The 20,780-nt window shown below is 44.6% G+C and overlaps 1 protein-coding gene across 1 annotated transcript in view; it reads left to right on the top strand.

Moving 5' to 3' along the window:
* The window catches only part of LOC117529349 (netrin receptor UNC5D-like), a 582,155-nt gene that overhangs the window by 471,745 nt on the left and 89,630 nt on the right, over window positions 1-20,780 (top strand). Inside the window, exons 10-12 of the mRNA XM_034192105.1 lie at window positions 9,664-9,813; window positions 10,082-10,300; window positions 19,711-19,795. Of these exons, the coding sequence (XP_034047996.1) occupies window positions 9,664-9,813; window positions 10,082-10,300; window positions 19,711-19,795 (454 nt within the window). The remainder of the gene's footprint in view (window positions 1-9,663; window positions 9,814-10,081; window positions 10,301-19,710; window positions 19,796-20,780) is intronic.

The raw sequence follows: 20,780 nt of genomic DNA, 5'->3' as shown, positions 1-20,780 counted from the left end.
TAGAACAGTGTCTCCATTCAAATGAAGATGTCTCAATTCTACATATTCAGCTGTTTCACAACATTTGCAATCTCACTGGTATTTGTTCTTAGCCGATTACCAAATCAGCCACCAGATCCCTGGCACCAAAGGTGACTAACATCCTGGCAGCAGGATCTGCTGAAATCATCTGTCCAACTAAACAGTACAGCAGAGTCATCTGTCAGGACCATGCCATCACCTGCTGTGATCGCAGGTGGAGGAATGCTTTGCTTCAATTCAATTCAATTCAAAGCCATACAATAATTACAGAAAATCCCCAACGGTAAAAACGACCCCCTATGAGCAATCACTTGGCGACAGTGGGAAGGAAAAACTCCCTTTTAACAGGAAGAAACCTCCAGCAGAACCAGGCTCAGGGAGGGGCAGTCTTCTGCTGGGACTGGTTGGGGCTGATGGGAGAGAATCAGGAAAAAGACATGCTGTGGAAAAGAGCAGAGATCAATCACTAATGATTAAATGCAGAGTGGTGCATACAGAGCAAAAAGAGGTGAATAAAAAGAAACACTCAGTGCATCATGGGAACCCCCCAGCAGTCTAAGTCTATAGCAGCATAACTAAGGGATGGTTCAGGGTCACCTGATCCAGCCCTAACTATAAGCTTTAGCAAAAGGAAAGTTTTAAGCTTAATCTTAAAAGTAGAGAGGGTGTCTGTCTCCCTGATCTGAATTGGGAGCTGGTTCCACAGGAGAGGAGCCTGAAAGCTGAAGGCTCTGCCTCCCATTCTACTCTTACAAACCCTAGGAACTACAAGTAAGCCTGCAGTCTGAGAGCGAAGCGCTCTATTGGGGTGATATTGTACTATGAGGTCCCTAAGATAAGATGGGACCTGATTATTCAAAACCTTGTAAGTAAGAAGAAGTACCTCAGAGAACAAGCAATTGAGAAGTACAATTGTGTATTTAAATGTGTTCATGTATTGTATGTGTATTAATTATGCAGATGTTTCTGACATAACCATGTTAATTTTTAAAATGCTTTGGAGCTAAAATGAGTGAATTAAATTTTCAGTTTGTTTACTTGGGCCTTCTGGTTGTTTACGTGCTGTAAAACAAGTCCAGCTTCAAGTATAAGACAATCCACGTACTTCATGCTTTGGTTTTTGTTGAAGTCTTAGTAATATGTTGTGATTTTTTTTTTTTTCCTATTCTTATCACATTAGTGAGTGAAACATTTACATTTTATGTCTTGTTTTAGTTTTACTAAGGAGATTACTAAGGAGATTGTTTTAGTTTTACTAAGGAGATTGGAGCAGAGCAGCTCCTTCAGTGACAGACATATATATATTCTATTTCTACCTCATTTTCTTATTTTATTGTATTGTTACAAGTATTATTATTATATTATATATACCTATCTTGTGTGTTTTTTTAAGAGCTGACATGAGTAACGTGAATTTCTCCACTGTGAGATCAATAAAGTCTTATCTTCACAAACATCTGTCAGTTTGTATATTGATTTGTCAAAGAGTATTCCTCAAAACATTAATTAATGCAAATATTAATTAACCTATTTTAAGAGAACTTGTTGAAAACTTTTGGTCTGGTTTTTAATTAACAGTCAATTTTGGAATCATAGGTTGCAGAAGGTTTCTAGTTCAAAACCCACCACTGTTCATTTTCCATGTAATATGGAGTTGCGTCAGGAGGGGCATCCGGTGCAAAACTTGTGCCAAATCAACATGCAGATCCACCTCAGATCTGCTGTGGCGACACCGAAACAAGGGAGCAGCCGAACGGAAAACAAAAAGTAAGTAAGTAAGTAAGTAAGTAAATAGTTTAGTTCTATAGTCACAAAGTTAGTTAGTCCCTTTGGCTGCTCCCTTGTTTTGCACTTGGGGTCGCCACAGCAGATCCAAGGTGGATCTGCATGTTGAATTGGCACAAGTTTTACGCCGGATGCCCTTCCTGACGCAACTCCACATTACATGGAGAAATGTGTCAGGGGTGGGATTTGAACCCGGAACCTTCTGAACTGAAACCAAGCGCATTAACCACTTGGCCACCACCCCTGTGTTACATTAAAGTGCAGGTAACACCCAAAACTGTATTTTATATAACAATGAAATCAAAATAAAAACCTCAAACCTAATTATTAAAATGAAATTAAAATAAGACAAAAACAAGAAGGTAAAAATCCACCCAAATGCTTCTCTAAACAAATGGGTCTTCAGTTGCCTTTTAAAACAGTGAACTGATTCAATAAATCTGAGTTGTGCATGTAATGTGTTCTACAATTTAGGGGCAGCAGCCGTAAAAGCTCCGTCTCCACAGGTTTTTAAGTGGGTGCTTGGAGTGGAAAGCAGTTTCTGATTGTGAGAACTAAGGGAGCAAGCAGTACCCCATACTCCCCACAGGACACCTTGAGGGACCCGCTGGTACACTTTTTCCAAGTCCACATACACATATAGACTGGTTGGTCGTACTCCCAAGACCCTTTAATAGTCATCATTTTGTACAGCTGACAACATTTTAACACACACAACTGTGCACACCAGTGAAATGTTCTATGAGCTTATAGTGAGTGAAGTCAGGAAAATATAACTTGTTTTTAACTGTTGCATTATGGGAAGATTTGGAACTTGGAGCAATCATGCATTTTGAGATTGCCACAGCTATACATATTTTCTTGGGTAATCTCATAATATTCATGATGTTGACTTTGTGTGTCTGTACAATGCGACGTCTTATTAATATATCCTAGCTGGGTTAACGTTGGGCATTATAGGATAGGTTTTTCCTTATGTTCAACAAAGCTTCAATTAAATATTCATGATTCCTAAGTAAAACATAACAGATGATTAGATGAGATTTAGATAGAACTTTATTGATCCCTTGGGAAGACTCCCCTGTGTTGGAAGTCTCACAGGACATGTTGTGACATGCCCAGCTCTTACACAATTTCTCGGATACTCACTCGACTGAAAAGCCACCGAAAGCCGTCTGAATCTTCCGAATGGTTTCCAACACGGAGGTGCTTTTTGTTCTGCGCCTTTAGCGGCTCCGTCCCGACGCACGAATTCCTCCGCACGTCTTTCATTACAAAATCTCCTGTAACAGTGGAATGTGCCGAAAAAGTGCTGATGTCCACCTCTTCTGCAATTTCTCTGGTAGTCAGACGACGTCCCGGATCAACACAGCATTCACTTTGGAAATGATCTGGTCGTTTCAGCCTGTCGATGGCCGCTCGGAGTGCGGCACGCCCTCCGCCATTGTGCGCCGTCTTTAAACCGGTTGTAACACTCCTTAATCTGCGTGATGCCCAGAGGAAAGCTGTCTGAATCTTCCGAATGGTTTCCACCTGGCTGTCTCTCACAGTTTCTGGAAAAATTTGATTCAGCGCTGCTCCAATTGTTCAGACATTTTCCTCGCAATGAAACTCCGACGAGGGGGCTGGACCAGTGCTCACACAAAGCCTGCTCACAGGCGAATGACGCAACCGACAGGCGTGAAAAAAATCACACATGCGCACGAAGGTTCAAGGTTGGCTCATGCAAGCACACGTGATTCAAATCCATCAGGTTTTTGAAAAAAATAAAAAGGTCCAATACTTTTCTAACAGACCTCGTAAATATAAATACCAGAAATATGGGTTTACTGGCTATTACTGCTGCTCTCCTTCCCGTCCTCTGTCTTCCTGTTACTCCTCCTCCCCCTGAGTGTGGAGTTGTACAGTCTGATGTCCTGAGGGACAAATGAGTTTTTCAGTCTGTTGGTCCTGCACTTGCGAAGGAGCAGTCTGTGACTGAAGAGGCTCCTCTGGTTGCTAATGACGGTGTGCAGAGGGTGTTACGAGTATATCTATTTTTTTCATCCACTTCTCACATGTGGCATTTATGTTCTAAACAGCTCAGAACTGTTGCCACATTAATGCACAGATTGAGGCATGTTTTATTACAAGGCCAGCATTACGGGTTGCCACAGCAACGGCTCTCAGCGAGCATAATAAACTTTATTTTGATGGGACTGCAGGAGGGAGGCAAAGCTTTAATCTTGGTCCCCGCTCCCCTGATGGAGCAGTGCTTCTTCCCTCTTCTTGCTGTATGTTTCACACAGTGACAGAAGGCTTTTTGCACAGAGCTCATTTCGCTTTTGCTTTTTGAGATCCTGTTTTGTCGCTGTAAAAACTCACCTTATTCCTGATCAAATAAACTGCCATTTTAACTTTGTAGTAAGCTGTAAAAGGTCGTTTCATTGATGAAACAGCTGTTACTGAGACATTAATTACAAAATAACTTGTGTTGACATCCCTAAATCAGAAGTAGTTGGGAAGATATAGAAAATGCAAAATTTACCATTGATTCTTACATTTACTTTGACATCTGTTTCACTGCAGACACTACTCAAACTCAAAACTGTATAATTTTTGGGTGTGTTCAACTTAATATATTTATATACTTCCATTCCTGCATTTCAGGCCTGCAACATATTCCGAACAACATTGAAATGTGGGCAATTCAGAGATAGTAATGAGGTTAAAAAATAAATAAATAATGATGCTGCAAGTCTGGAGAGTCAGAACCCACAGAAAATCTCTTTCTTTTTTCTTTACCAAAATTGGAACCACTTTAACTTTTGACCCCTGTACAAACTGAAACTGACTTTTGTTTCCATTTTTGCTGTTTTTACCCCATAACTCCTGAACATTAAGTCATAGATAGTCCAAGCTATACCTTTTTGTAATTGTTATGATCAGACAAATAATGTAGTGTAGTTTTCAGTTTGATTGGAACTCAGCCACATGGGGTGTGCAGCCAGTACATTCTGAGTGCCGGTCCCAAGCCCGAATAAATGAGGAGGGTTGCGTCAGGAAGGGCATCCGGTGTAAAACAAGCCAACCCAACTATGCAGACTAAGAATCGAATTCCCATACCGGGTCGGTCACGGCCCGGGTTAACAACGTCCGCCACCGGTGCTGTTGCCCAACAGGGTGCCAGTGGAAATTGGGCTACTGCTGGGCGAAGACAATGAAGAAGAGGAGGCGAACATTGCCACAAACAGCGGGAGAAGACGAAAACTAGAAGGGTGGAAATGAGAGTGGGAACTTTGAATGTTGGTAGTATGACTGGTAAAGAGAGAGAGCTGGCTGATATGATGGAGAGGAGAAAGGTAGACATATTGTGTGTGCAAGAGACCAAGTGGAAGGGAAGTAAGAGCAGGAGCATCGGCGGTGGGTACAAGTTGTTGTACCATGGTGAGGACAGGAAGAGAAATGGTGTTGGGGTCATTTTAAAGGAAGAGTATGTTAAAAGTGTGTTGGAGGTTAAGCGAGTGACTGACAGGGTGATGAGTGTGAAGTTGGAAATTGAAGGGGTGATGATGAATATCATCAGTGCATATGCCCCACAGGTAGGTTGTGAGATGAAGGAGAAATATTTCTGGAGTGTGATAGATGAGGTGGTGGAGAGTGTGCCCAAGCATGAAAGAGTGGTGATAGGAGCGGACTTCAATGGACATGTTGGTGAAGGGAACAGAGGTGATGAGGAAGTAATGGGTAGATATGGTATCAAGGATAGGAATGTGGAAGGACAGATGGTAGTTGATTTTGCAAAAAGGATGGAAATGGCTGTGGTGAATACCTACTTTAAGAAAAGGGAGGAGCACAGGGTAACATATAAGAGTGGAGGAAGGTGCACACAGGTGGACTACATTCTTTATAGGAGATGCAAGCTAAAAGAAATCAGAGAGTGTACGGTGGTGGCAGGAGAGAGTGTCGTTAGACAGCATAGGATGGTTGTTTGTAGGATGACTTTAGAGGTAAAGAAGAAGAAGAGAGTGAGAGCTCAACAAAGGATCAGATGGTGGAAGCTGAAGGAGGAAGACTGTTGTGTAAAATTTAGCGAGCAGGTGAGAGAAGCACTGGTTGGAGGAGAAGCAATTTTGGACAACTGGAAAAGAACTGCAGATGTGGTGAGGGAGACAACTAGGACAGTACTGGGTATACATCTGGACAGTGGAAGGAAGACAAAGAGACTTGGTGTTGGAATGAAGAGGTCCAGGAAAGCATAAGGAGAAAGAGGTTGGCGAACAAGTTTTGGGATAGTCGGAGAGATGAAGAAAGTAGACACGAGTACAAGGAGATGTGGTGTAAGGCGAAAAGAGAAGTGGCAAAAGCGAAGGAAAAGGCATATTGTGAGCTGTACAAGAAGTTGAATAGTAAGGAAGGAGAAAAGGACTTGTACCGATTGGCCAGACAAAGGGACAAAGCTGGAAAGGATGTGCAGCAGGTTAGGGTGGTAAAAGACGCACATGGTAATGTGCTGACAAGTGAGGAGTGTGTGCTGAGAAGGTGGAGGAAATATTTTGAAGAGCTCATGAATAAAGAAAATGAGCAAGAGAAAAGGCTGGATGATGTGGTGAGAGTAAATCAGGAAGTACAAGAGATTAGTAAGGAAGAAGTGAGGGCTGCTATGAAGAGGATGAAGAGTGGAAAAGCAGTTGGTCCAGATGACATTCCAGTGGAGGCAGGGAAATGTCTAATGGCCCAGTCACATGGCACACGACGATTCCTGAACAAAGGGAAAAAGTAAATAAACGTCACAATTCGTTGAGAAAAGGTGGACGAAAGAGCTTTTATCACCGAACAGTCTGCGAAGCAAGAGCGCAAAAGGGACGAAAGAGGAAATGAACAAAACCGAAGCTCACGATCTCAACGAAACGCACCTGGAGCCACAACTGAAGCAGTGTGTGTCTGCATCTCTGTGTTCCAGGACTCGGTGCTGGGACGGAGCTCATAGCGCCTGAGTCCTGGAGAAACTGCAAACAGAATCTGTGGACATCTGTGTGGACCACCTGCTCTGGTTCCTCGTCCAGAACAAAAGAGGGATCATCTCCATCATTATCAGAATCCACACTGTCTGTGGACACGCTGCGCGCTCCGTCTTCCTCCAATTAAAAAAAAAGTGCTGTGGTCACTGCTGTATCATAGTATAATGTTCTAAGCCATATATATTTTATTTATAACAGAAAACTGTCAAAAGGGAGAATAAATGTAAATATAAGTGTAAAGATGATTGAATATATATCATAGCAGTAAATTAATCATAGTGTGTGAACGTGCGCATTGACTCACGTGCGGTTATTTCCACCAGCTGATCAATGATCTACATCTCGAATTCTGTCTTCCAGAACAGCTCTTTATATCATCATTTTGATTCATCTACCTGTTGCCACATGTACAGAAGGACTGGATTATCATTCCTGCACTCATATTGTTATATTCAATACAAAATAATGAGCGCATGCAGGAGCTGCAGCTGCCACTGATGCTGCATTCATGTACCGTCGGAAATTACACAACTTTTGTTTCAAATTCAACAGTTGCTTGTGGCAAAATAATTAATTATATTCACACAAAATATTAATTCTGGCCTATGTAAGGTGCCTGAGCCCATTGAAGCTGCCCCCCCCCCCACACACACACACACAGATAAAAAAAATCCAAGCAAGCAGGCCGAGTTTGCCCTGTAATTTCCAACAGTACATGAACGCAGCAGCAGCCTCCGTGCTCACAAACCGGCTTCTGCACTGTGTGAAAAAAAAATTAAATAAACAATTAAAAAACATCAAGAACGACAGCAAAACGAGGCACAGACGAATTTTGTTGCCCTTCCTTCAAATTTTTCAACAGTTTAAAAATCCAGATGTAGCGCCAGCTGCAGGAAGGTTAAACGATGCCAGCGACAGTCAACAAAAGTCCAGATTTCTTGTTTCGTCAGGACTTCGTCACCCTTCATTAAGTGCTGTGTGACTGGGCCTTAAGACAGATGGCAGAAGAGTTTCTAACCAGATTGTTTAATAAAATCTTGGAAAGTGAGAGGATGCCTGAGGAGTGGAGACCAAGTGTGCTGGTTCCTATTTTCAAGAACAAGGGTGATGTGTAGAGCTGCAGTAACTACAGAGGCATAAAGCTGATCAGCCACAGCATGAAGTTATGGGAAAGAGTAGTAGAAGCTAGGCTTAGAAAACAGGTGAAGATCTGTGAGCAGCAATATGGTTTCATGCCAAGAAAGAGCACTACAGATGCAATGTTTGCTCTAAGAATACTGTTGGAGAAGTACAGAGAAGGCCAGAAAGAGTTACATTGTGTGTTTGTGGACTTAGAAAAAGCTTATGATAGGGTGCCAACAGAAGAGCTGTGGTATTGTATGAGGAAGTCTGGAGTGGCAGAGAAGTATGTTAGGGTAGTGCAGGACATGTACAAGAACAGTGTGACAGCGGTGAGATGCGCAGTCGGAATGACAGACTCATTCAAGGTGGAGGTGAGATTACACCAAGGATCAGCTCTGAGTCCTTTCTTGTTTGCAGTGGTGATGGACAGGTTGACGGATGAGATCAGACAGGAGTCCCCATGGACTATGATGTTTGCAGATGACATTGTGATCTGTAGTGAGAGTAGAGAGCAAGTTGAGTCTAGTCTGGAGAAGTGGAGATATGCTTTGGAGAGAAGGGGAATGAAAGTCAGTAGAAGCAAGACTGAGTACATGTGTGTGAATGAGAGGGAGCCCAGTGGAATAGTGCAGTTACAAGGAGTAGAAGTGGTGAAAGTAGATGAGTTTAAATATTTAGGGTAAACTGTTCAAAGTAATGGAGAGTGTGGTAGAGAGGTGAACAAGAGAGTGCAGGCAGGGTGGAGTGGGTGGAGAAAGGTGGCAGGAGTGATTTGTGACTGAAGAATATCAGCAAGAGTGAAGGGGACAGTAGTGAGACCAGCTATGTTGTACGGTTTAGAGACGGTGACACTAACAAGAAAACAGGAGGCAGAGCTGGAGGTGGCAGAGCTGAAAATGTTGAGATTCTCTTTGGGAGTGACAAGAATGGACAAGATTAGGAATGAACATATCAGAGGGACAGCTCAGGTGGGACGGTTTGGAGACAAAGTCAGAGAGGCGAGATTGAGATGGTTTGGACATGTGCAGAGGGACCCAGGGTATATAGGGAGAAGGATGCTGAGGATGGAGCCACCAGGCAGGAGGAGAAGAGGGAGACCAAAGAGGAGGTTTATGGATGTGCTGAGGGAGGACATGCAGGTGTTTGGTGTGACAGAGGAAGATACAGAGGACAGGGTGAGATGGAAACGATTGATCTGCTCTGGTGCCCCCTAACGGGAACGGCCGAAAGACAAAGAAGAAGTTTTCAATTTGATTGGAACATTTTTAATTTTTACCCCTGTGTAATTCAATTGACCCCTACCTGGCCGTCTATTGAAAATTCAAGTGGCTAGTCCTTTTTTTCAAAAGAGTATTGTCTAAGGAGTATTTGTGCCGACTTTGATGCTTGTATCACCATTTGCAGGCTTTTGCTCTAAATAGTCTCTTAGCTGCTGCACTAGATGGAAAAGTGCTATACAAATGCAGTCCATTTACTATGTGCAGTTAGTCAGTTTGTAATTTTGACATTGGTTCTGTGCACTGAATGTCATTCTTGTTTCCATGGTGAGATTATTATAGCAGCATTCACAGGTGGATAAAACTGTATTTGTTATGGCACACTTTTTAGGTTGTTTACTTTTTTGTAAATAGTTGACAATCTACCTTTAAGTGCTACTCTGCACAAATGCATTTACTATTTAAAAAAAAGGCTAAATGTCAGCAGTAATTTTCATTTTTCTTTGTGTTGCTTTCAGCAAACCCCCTGCTTATTAATTCATCCATGCAACCTGATCTGACAGTGTCACGTACCTACACCAGCCCCATGTGTTTCCATGACTCCATTGATAAGGAGCTGATGGCTGAGCACGCGCTTTTGGACCCGTTACCTGATCTCAAGGATAAAGGTCAGAAAGTAGAACTGCTTAAAAAGGCCACAACTGTGTCATTTCGCTATTTTTGGAAAAGCAAGAATTGGAAACTAGAGTCAATGTTAGAGAGATAAGTTGTATTGTTTGGATCCCAGATAAGTCAATCTTTGTGAAAGCTTTTGCATAGTGTGTCACCAATGGTTGGAATCTCCATCTACAAAGTTACTGTCATTTTATCTCTTTTGTCTTGTTCTGACCTTTAAAGATCTTTGACTAAGTCACAGTTCTTTTATCAAATATTCAGCAGTGGCAGAAAGGGCAGAGTACCACGTCATGGCCCACCCTCAGACCTTTCCGAGGGGCATGGCTCCAGACTACAGAGCCGTTTCTGTTGGGACGACGCTGGGAAGAAAAGGAAAGAACTTCTTCACTCCACAAGTGTCACTGACTCCAGCCAGACCTGTGCACAAAGCTACAGCTGTGTTTGGACATGCAGGTGGCAGACTGGTGGTCCCCAACACAGGTTAGATTGCCGTCATGAAACTCTCAACAGTAGACCAGCAGAGGATTTCATTGCTTGTTGATACATGACCCAGTCAGCTTTTGTTTAGCTATGGCAATAGGCAGAGTTTCCCCATACTTAAAAGAGTAATGTGTCAAATGCCGTAACTGTTTATCACTTTGTTCAATTATTCCAAATCTTTCTGCAGTCAGACTTACACATATTTAGCATCGTCACAAAAGTTACTCCAAGGAACTGGTTTATTGTGTTCCTGAAATAATGGTTTTGAAAAATGTATAAGCCTGAAATTCCTCCATTCACCTGCACAGTGTTGTGGTTTTATCATGTTCTTTTGAACTAATGAATGTCTGAACCTATCACTTCATTTTTTGGGGGGAAAATTCCAATCAGATTTCTGTTAGTTGGCACACAGGAATTGACTCTGTTATCAAGAGTTCAATCACAAGTAATAACCAATTATTTTTGGTGATGTCATTCAGGTGGAAGTTGGTACATACATCATATCATATGCATATCGATAATAAATAAATACAGAAATCCTCTGTTACTGACTCTGCAGACACTTACTGTCAACTATTTCATCAGAGCTGATGAGCAGCTTTTAACAAAATGATGCAGAAAACTTTTTTATCTATAAAATGTATTGATATAGCTGCTATGTACAAAAGTGCAGTGGTTCCCATGGTGTGGGCCATGGCCTCCCGGTGGGCTGTGAAGGTACTGCAGGCGGACTGTGAGAGGTCATTAAAATAAAAATGACAAAAATCGTTTATTACCCGAGGCCATCAAAATATGTCCATCGGGTATTGCGAAGACTTTGCGTCCGTGTGTCCAGTCTGTTTGTCTGTGCCTAGCATAACTCCAGTCTTATTACTGCCAGGGTCTTCAAATTCACAGGGAACATTCTTGGGACACAGACCTTGGACAAGTTCAACGATGACTAACCTTGACCTGTGTTAAGAGGTCAAAAGGTCACATTCTGTTTCCTATTTTTATGCTATAAATCATGCAAATCTGTTTTTTTGTAGGGGAGGGGGGTGACAGCCAATCAATCAGAGTAGAGATGCACCGTGACTGGCTGGTCTCTCTCTGGCTGCTAATTCAACATGGTGGAATGCATTTCTGTGTAAATTAGGGATGTGAGTCTCATCACTGACAATAATTTGATATGCATCTCAATACACTACCAGAGATACAATACATCTTACAATACATGAGGATACCGACTATACAATGCGATACGATTCACCCTTGTTCCCGATTCGATGTATTTGACGGCAATTCAATTCCTTACAATGGGACTCATTTATCAACATTGCGTAAAAACAGGCGCAGATCTGAGCGCATAATTGTCATGTTTAGGCTATTTAGCACATGTATTTTTTATTTTACAAAGGAAGCGGTATCATTAAAAACATGGGCTTTTTTAAATTAATTTTGTTTAATCCATTTTAAGAATCCGTTTTGATCTGTTCTGAATATGTGGCCGCTTATGCTTGGATGACAGCTGCGGTTTGTTTCATAATTATTTTCAGACTCAGACAGATTTTGTAGTGCTGCGCCGCAGATCCACAGACTCAGATTTGCATACACGAGCTCAGACCAGACGTGAGCTCTGTCGTGAGATTCGTCTTAGCCTCCGCTCACGTCCAAATTGATAAATACCGAAGTTTGCGTAAAAATGGTCGAACGCACGTTTTCTGCCATCGTTCGTTTGATAAATGAGGCCCAATGTGATTTGGTGCAATACGATGCGATTCAACATGATGCAAAGAAATTATACCAAAAATTTAAATAGAAAATAAGAAGCTGCAGAGGATTTCTTTTACTCCTCATAAGCAGATTTACATTAAGGATCAGAATTCCCTCATATCCATACATTAAGGATCAGAATTCCCTCATATCATATGTGGAACCTGTCTGATCACACTGTCAGAACTGAAACAGTAAACAGTAAAACAACGTCACTCTCAATGAGTGACTTAAAGTGAGTCACTCATTGACAGAGTACCACCTTGGCAAAAGTAATTTGAGATAGTTTCTTACCAGTTTTACCAAGTGGTGCAGCGGCGGCCACGGGATTCTTTCCAAGTGACCTGCATCATGTCGAGTTTCCTATCTTTAAAAAAAAAAGCCAAACTATTTCCAAATGCCTGATTTAAATGTTTTAGGTGCATCAAAAGCGTCTTCCAACTGCTTGCTGCCGTTCTCGCAAGTCTCCATTTTGGGATAGATTTGTTGCTGTAGAAATGTGCTTTCGGGCTTCCGTCAGTGATGATGCATTCAGTGTGCCTTGGAAAAAAATCGATGCATCGCGATTTCAGACGACACGTTTGTATCTAGATACAGATTAGTATCGATTAATCTCCACATCCCTAGTGTAAATCGAACATATTTTTCATATATTATGTAAATGCTAGTGAGCAATAAACACTTCTAAAACTGAAAACACTGTTTTTGTAACCTGATAACACATCTGGAGTGATTTACAAGACATCTCGCAGAAATTATCGTGCACGCGCATCACACGCAGTTAAAAGCTAACTTCTGTTCTGTTCAAAAGCTCATGCATGCACACATGCACGCCCACCTACAGATGCTGTTAAAACGTAAATAAAATATTGTTTACAATTGAGTTTATTTTGCAACATCAATATAAACATACAGAGGTGAATATATCAATGATACAGTGATAACACAATAAAGCATAAACGCTTATTTCCATTGTGGTACTTTATTTTGTAATTATCACGTGACAAAATAGGCGGGCTTGATTGAACATGTACAAATTGTAATTAAGACAATAGGATCTTAATGTGAATATATATATATATATATATATATATATATATATATATATATATATGAGGTCTATTAGAAAAGTATCTGACCTTATTATTTTTTTCAAAAACCATATGGATTTGAATCACGTGTGATTGCATCAGACAAGCTTGAACCCTCGTGCGCATGCATGAGTTTTTCCACGCCTGTCGGTTGCGTCATTTGCCTGTGAGCAGGCTTTGAGTAAGGAGTGGTCCAGCCCCCTCGTCGGATTTTCATTGTCAGGAAATGGCGGAATGATTTAGGCTTTTTTTACCTCAGAATTTTTTCAGAAACTGTTAGAGACTGGCAGCTGGAAACCATTAGAAAAATTTATTTGGCTTTCGGTGAAAATGTTACGGGCTTGGTAGAGAATAAGGAGTGTTACTGTCGCTTTAAGGACGGCCCCCAGCGGCTGTGGGGCGCGCCGTGCTCCGAAGCCGCCATCGACAGGCTGAACGACCATTTCATTTCTAAACGGATGGCTGTCTGGATCCGTGACCATCGTGTGCCATTTCTCTGGTTATCACAAGAGCTGGACATCAACCATTTTCCGGCAGATTTCACTTTTAACAAGAGATTTTGTCATGGAAAGCCGAGCGGAGGCTTCGTGCGTCACGATGGATTCGCTACTGGAGCGAGACAAAACCACCTCCGTTTTGGTCTCACAGGACGGCTTTGAGATGGCATTCAGACAGCTGTCGTTGGCTTTTCCATCGAGTGATTATCCGAGAAATTGTGGATGTGCCTGGACATGCCAGCCTTCTGCTTGGGATAATCAGTTTGCGCTGTTGGACACACACAGCAGGCTGAGGGGTTGGCCACACCTCCTTCACTAAAGGGGACCGAAAGGAACAGATTGTGAAATGAGAGTGACGCATAGTCTGTGGAAATTAGTTGAAATGTTTGTGACTTCTCCCCCTCTAGCTGCCACCTTATCGTGGTGGGGGAGTTTGCGTACCCGGATGATCCTAGGAGCTATGTTGTTGGGGGCTTTGTGCTCCCTGTAGGGTCTCCCAAGGCAAACAGGTCCTAGGTGATGGGTCAGACTAAGGGCAGTTCAGAACCTCCATGACCAGTAAAAAATCAAGGACCGAGACGTTGCCCGGTATGGCAGAGCCGGGGCCCCCCCCCTTAGCCAGGCCTGAGGTTGGGGCTCGCGCGCGAGCGCCTGGTGGTCGGGCCTTAGCCCATGGGGCCCAGCCGGGCTCAGCCCGAAAGAGCGACGTGGGCCCGCCCTCCTGTGGGTTCACCACCTGCAGAGGGGGCCATGGGGGTCGTGTGCATAGAGGATTGGGTGGCGGTCGAGGGCGGGTGGCCCGGCGGCCCGGTCCGTGCTTACAGCCCCTGGCTGTTGGGATGTGGAATGTCACCTCGCTGGGGGGGAAGGAACCTGAGCTTGTGCGGGAGGTTGAGAAATACCGACTAGAGATAGTCGGGCTCACCTCCACGCACAGCTTGGGCTCGGGTACCCAACTCCTGGAGAGGGGCTGGACGCTTCATTTTTCTGGCGTCACCCATGGGGAGAGGCGGAGAGCTGGGGTTGCATTGCTTATTGCTCCCCAGCTCAGTCACCATGTGTTGGAGTTCACTCCGGTGAACGAGAGGGTCGCGTCCCTATGCCTTTGGGTTGGGACAGGTCTCTCACCATTGTCTCGGCCTACGGGCCGAGCGGCAGTGCAGAGTACCCGACCTTCCTGGAGTCCCTGGGAGGGGTACTAGATAGTGCTGTGACTGGGGACTCCATTGTTCTCCTGGGGGATTTCAATGCCCACGTGGGCGGTGACAGTGAGACCTGGAGAGGGGTGAATGGGAAGCACGGCCTCCCCGATCTGAACCCGAGTGGTGTTCAGTTATTGGACTTCTGTGCTAGTCACAGTTTGTCCATCACGAACACCATGTTCGAGCACAAGGGTGTCCATAAGTGCACATGGCACCAGGACACCCTGAGCCGGAGGTCGATGATCGACTTTGTAGTCGTATCATCTGACCTTCGGCCACGTGTCTTGGACACTCGGGTGAAGAGAGGGGCAGAGCTGTCGACTGATCACCACCTGGTGGTGAGCTGGATCCGCTGGGAGGGGAGGAAGCCGGTCAGACCTGGCAGGCCCAAACGTATCGTGAGTGTCTGCTGGGAACGACTGGCGGAACCCTGTGTCAGCGAGGTCTTCAACTCCCACCTCTGGGTGTCATGTTCTCCACCTTCATTGTCCATGCGGCCGCTCGTAGCTGTGGTCGCAAGGTCTCTGGTGCCTGTCGCGGCAGCAATCCCCGAACCCAGTGGTGGACACCGGCAGTAAGGGATGCCGTCAAGCTGAAGAAGGAGTCCTACTTATCTTTGTTGGTAGGTGGGACCCCAGAGGCAGCTGACAGGTACCGGAAGGCCAAGCGTGCCGCAGCCCGTGCAGTTGCAGAGGCAAAAACTCGGGTCTGGGAGGAGTTCGGGGAAGCCATGGAGGAGGACTATCGGTCGGCCTCGAAGAGATTCTGGCAAACCGTCCGACGCCTCAGGGGGCGGAAGCAGCTCTCCACCAGCACTGTTTATGGTGCGGGTGGGGAGCTGTTGACCCTGACTGGGGATGTTGTCGGCGGTGGAAGGAGTACTTCGAGGATCTCCTCAATCCCATCATCACGTCTTCCGAAGAGGAAGCAGACACTGGGGACTCAGAGGCAGACTCATCCATTACCCAGGCCGAAGTCACCGAGGTGGTTAGAAAGCTCCTCGGTGGCAAAGCTCCTGGGGTGGATGAAATCCGTCCTGAGTACCTTAAGTCTCTGGATGTTGTGGGACTGTCTTGGCTGACACGCCTCTGCAACATCGCGTGGCGATCGGGGACGGTGCCTCTGGATTGGCAGACCGGAGTGGTGGTCCCTCTGTTTAAGAAGGGGGACCGGAGGGTGTGTTCCAACTATAGGGGGCTCACACTCCTCAGCCTCCCCGGTAAGGTCTATTCCAGAGTACTGGAGAGGAGAATTCAACCGATAGTCGAACCTCGGATTCAGGAGGAGCAGTGTGGTTTTCGTCCTGGTTGCGGCACACTGGACCAGCTCTACATGCTCCATCGGGTGCTCGAGGGTTCATGGGAGTTTGCCCAACCAGTCCACATGTGTTTTGTGGATCTGGAGAAGGCGTTCGACTGTGTCCCTCGGGGCACCCTGTGGGGAGTGCTCCGGGAGTACGGGGTCCGGGGTCCTTTGCTAAGGGCTATCCGGTCCCTGTACGACTGCAACAAGAGCTTGGTTCGCATTGCTGGTAGTAAGTCAAACCTGTTTCCAGTGCATGTTGGCCTCCGCCAGGGCTGCCCTTTGTCACCGGTTCTGTTCATTATTTTTATGGACAGAATTTCTAGGCGCAGCCAGGGTGTAGAGGGGGTCTGGTTTGGGAACCACAGAATCTCGTCTCTACTGTTTGCGGACGATGTGGTTCTGTTGGCTTCGTCAAATCAGGACCTTCAGCGTGCACTGGGGAGGTTTGCAGCCGAGTGTGAAGCGTCCGGGATGAAGATCAGCACCTCCAAATCCGAGGCCATGGTTCTCGACTGGAAAAAGGTGCTTTGCCCTCTTCAGGTCGGGGGAGTGTCCTTGCCTCAAGTGGAGGAGTTTAAGTATCTCGGGGTCTTGTTCACAAGTGAGGGACGGATGGAGCGTGAGATCAATAGACGGATTGGTGCAGCATCAGCAGTGATGCGGTCGCTGTATCGGACCGTCGTGGTGAAGACAGAGCTGAGTAGGGGGGCAAAGCTCTCGATTTACCGATCGATCTACATTCCGATCCTCACCTATGGTCATGAGATTTGGCTTATGACCGAAAGAACGAGATCGCGAGTACAAGCGGCCGAGATGAGTTTCCTCCGCAGGGTGGCTGGGCGCTCCCTTAGAGATAGGGTGAGGAGTTCGGTCACTCGGGAGGAGCTCGGAGTCAAGCCGCTGCTCCTCCACAGTGAAAGGAGTCAGTTGAGGTGGCTCGGGCATCTTTTCCAGATGCCCCCTGGACGCCTCACTGGAGAGGTGTTCCGGGCACGTCCCATAGGGAGGAGGCCCCGGGGAAGACCCAGGACACGCTGGAGGGTCTACATCTCTCGGCTGGCTTGGGAACACCTTGGGGTTTCCCCGGAGGAGCTGGGTGAGGTGTGTGTTGATCGGGAGGTCTGGGCATCTTTGCTTGACCTGCTGCCCCTGCAACCTGACTCCGGATAAAGCGGAAGAAAATGGATGGATGGATGTTTGTGACTTACGGAAACAAATAAGCACGTTATAGCCTTATTCCAAAATGGAGTAAATTAATTTTTTCCCTCAAAATTCTATTCACAACACCCCATAATGACAACATTTTTAATCTTTGAATTTTTTTTTAAATTAAAAAAACTAAAAAATCACATGTACATAAGTATTCACACCCTTTGCTCTGTACTTTGATGATGCACCTTTGGCAGCAGTTACAGCCTCAAGTGTTCTTGAATATGATGCCAGAAGGTTGGCGCACCTATCGTTGGGTAGTGTTGCCCATTCCTGTTTGCAGCACCTCTAAACTCCATCATTTTTTTTCTCATGGTCTGAGAGTCCTTCAGGTGCCTTTTGGCAAACTCCAGGTGGGCTGGCATGTACCTTTTACTAAAGGAGTGGCTTCTGTCTGGCCACTCTGCCATACAGGCCTGATAGGAGGATTGTTGCAGAGATGGTTGTCCTTCTGCAAGGTTCTCCTCTCTCCACAGAGGACTGCTGGCGCTTTGATAGAGGAGCTAAGGTCTTTCTCTCCAGATTGCTCAGTTTAGACAGCTGGCCAGCTCTAGGAAGAGTCCTGGTGGAGCCGAACTTCTTCCATTTACAGATGATGGAGGCCACTGTGCTCCTTGGGACCTTCAAAACATCAGAAATGTTTCTGTACCCTTCCCCAGATTTGTGCGTGGAGACAATCCTGTCTCAGAGGTCTACAGACAATTCCTTTGACTTCATACTTGGTTTGTGCTATGACATGCGCTGTCAACTGTGGGACCTTATATGTAGACTGAATTCAACTAAACTTACCTCAGATAAACTCCAGTTAAGATGTAGAAACATCTCAAGGATGCACCTGAGCTCAATTTTGAGCTTCATGACAAAGGCTGTGAATACTTCTGTACAGGTGATTTATTAGTTAGTTTTTATTATTAATAATAAGAAGAAGAAGAAGAAGGAGAAGAAGAAGAAATTTGCAAAAATCTCACAAAAAATTCACATTGTCATTATGGGGTATTGTGTGTAGAATTTTGAGGAAACAATGAATTTCATCAATTTTGGAATAAGGCTGTAACTTAACAAAATGTGGAAAAAGTGAGGCACTGTGAATACTTTTCAGATGTCCTGTACCTACATGTATTGTAACACCCCTACCGGATACACATTTAAAGAATAAACCAGAACCAGAAGGAAGACCCCAGAAACAATTAGAACAGAACACAAACGCAACTAAAACTGGAATTATTTTAAATTCATGCAAAACTGAGACACACCACTACACACTAAAACACACTGGGGACAGACAGCAGGGACATGAACCACAACAGTGTCAGTCATCAATTCTACTTACATCAGTGGAATATCAGTGAAAACACTCAGAATTGTGTGAGTTTGCAGAAGTTCAACATTAAATATCAAACACATCGAAATGTAAAAGGAAGATAAAAAGTAATTTGGCACAATATAACCCTTTTAATAATTATCTTATTGGATCCAAGACCATTTAATTTTCAAATCTGCCCACTGAACATTAAAAATCTGGATGGAAAAACATCATTAATTAAACATTCAAACCTGTAAGAGCTCCGTGTGGCTGTTAATTAATGATCGTTAAAGCTGAACCAGACATCAGTTGATGCACAAAACCCCCATATTTGAGATATAGTATAAGGGTACTACTTTGTGTCAAAAGTATTTAACAGGTATTTCAGCTACGTGTCACTGAGCAACAGGAAACATTAATGAGCCTATTTTTAGTGCTAATCCATGTGCTGTGAATGTGTTATTTTTCAGTGGGGCTATTAAAAAAATAAATAAAAATACCTCTGGTCAGCTGCTGCTGTTTAGCCTGTGTAAAAAAAACATACATCCGACCGCGTCAGTGATGTCACAACAAAAAGAACCAAAGTGCAGTTAGTTTGGATTGTAAAAATTGATGTGTTATAGGTGCATCTGAATTAACGTGTTAAAACATATTATCAAGAGCAGCACAGCATATAATGTAAACATGGAACGTCCCGCCTCTCACATTATGCAGATGAGTGTGTTTCGTGGCCCACATTCATCATGCCGCCCCTCCGGGGGTTTTCCTACCTCAGAGATTGACAGTATTTGTTTATCACACCAGCACCACGTTACTTATGTTTGCCTGTTTTTTGTCTGACACACAGATCGTTTGCATATGCGTCTGCAGATTGGTGTTGGTTCATAAGGCCCCTGCGGGACACGGGGCGTCACCTCACTAATTGTCAGCGCCTGTAAGGCGACCAGACAGCTGAGCTGAGAGTGTGATGGTGAAAGTTCACACGTGTTCTGTGCTGATCAGTTGGCGCTTGTTTGTTTTGTTTTGTTTTTTCTCACCTCCTTCTCTGCAGGCATCAGTCTGTTGGTGCCTCATGGAGGGATCTCAGAAGACACTACCTGGGAGATGTACACCATCATCAGCCAGGAGGACAGCAGGTGAGGAGGCTCACGCTGAGGAGGTGCGGCGGCGCGCCTCTTTGCTTACGTCTTTTAAAATTTCAACCTGTCATGCGGCGTTGCTCAACTCTCTGTCGGCTGAATGCTCTCTGCAAACACACAAATGCAAATACATTTTTGCATATACACATCCCAGGCATATTCCCTCGCAGTGTGGGGTCTTCACTCATCATGCAGGCTCTACGGGGTACGACATAATGTCTTATAACTAAATTGGCAGCTGCAGACAGACTGAATTAATGTCTTAAGCAACAGATACAAACACACGGTACTACACGGTACATTTCTGCTGCTCAGTGCTGTGTTTGCAGATATAACTACGACAGTATCTCTTTGTGTTTATACTGGTTCAAGCATTGCGTACCGTGAACTTTGTAATGCGATACGGTAATGCGTAGACGCATTCCACCCGCCAGCGAGAGCCTCTTTCTGCAAGTTTGCCGTTGAGTTTTTCCTCACAAAGCTATTACTCAAGCAGAAAATGGTTATGTAGATAAGAAGCCTTTGAAAGGTGTCTAACACCCCTGACATCTTTGCATGAGGGCCTGAAACGTTATCTGACAGCTAGACATCAGTGTGTTGACATGTTCCGATTTATAGTAGACAGTATCAGTGTGTCACCGCGTGTGCGAGAAACGCAGCCAGCGAGATACTTCAAGAACAACAAGGCCAGCCGTCTGTGCCTGTCAGAGACGTTTGATTCCCCCTTCCAGCAGACGAGCAAAAGTGGCATTTAGTGCAATTTTAAATTCAAGTTTAATTTGAACTCCTATGTTCAAGGTCATCGGGGCGACGATACAGATCACACAGTGCATTACGCCTCAGTACTCAGTTGGTGGACTCGTTAGACGCTTCCCTGCCGAAAAACTGTCCAATTCAAGCATGCCCTGTAGCTTCCTGCTTCCCTCTGATAAGCCCAATGCTGTTTACGTCTCCTGCTCTCATATTCGGAGCTGCAGGAGTC

The sequence above is a fragment of the Thalassophryne amazonica genome, chromosome 17 (assembly GCF_902500255.1).
Source record: "Thalassophryne amazonica chromosome 17, fThaAma1.1, whole genome shotgun sequence".
In the NCBI taxonomy this organism is placed as follows: Eukaryota; Metazoa; Chordata; class Actinopteri; order Batrachoidiformes; family Batrachoididae; genus Thalassophryne; species Thalassophryne amazonica.
Note: the sequence above shows the minus strand (reverse complement) of the source record. Positions and strands in the feature narration are given on the sequence as shown.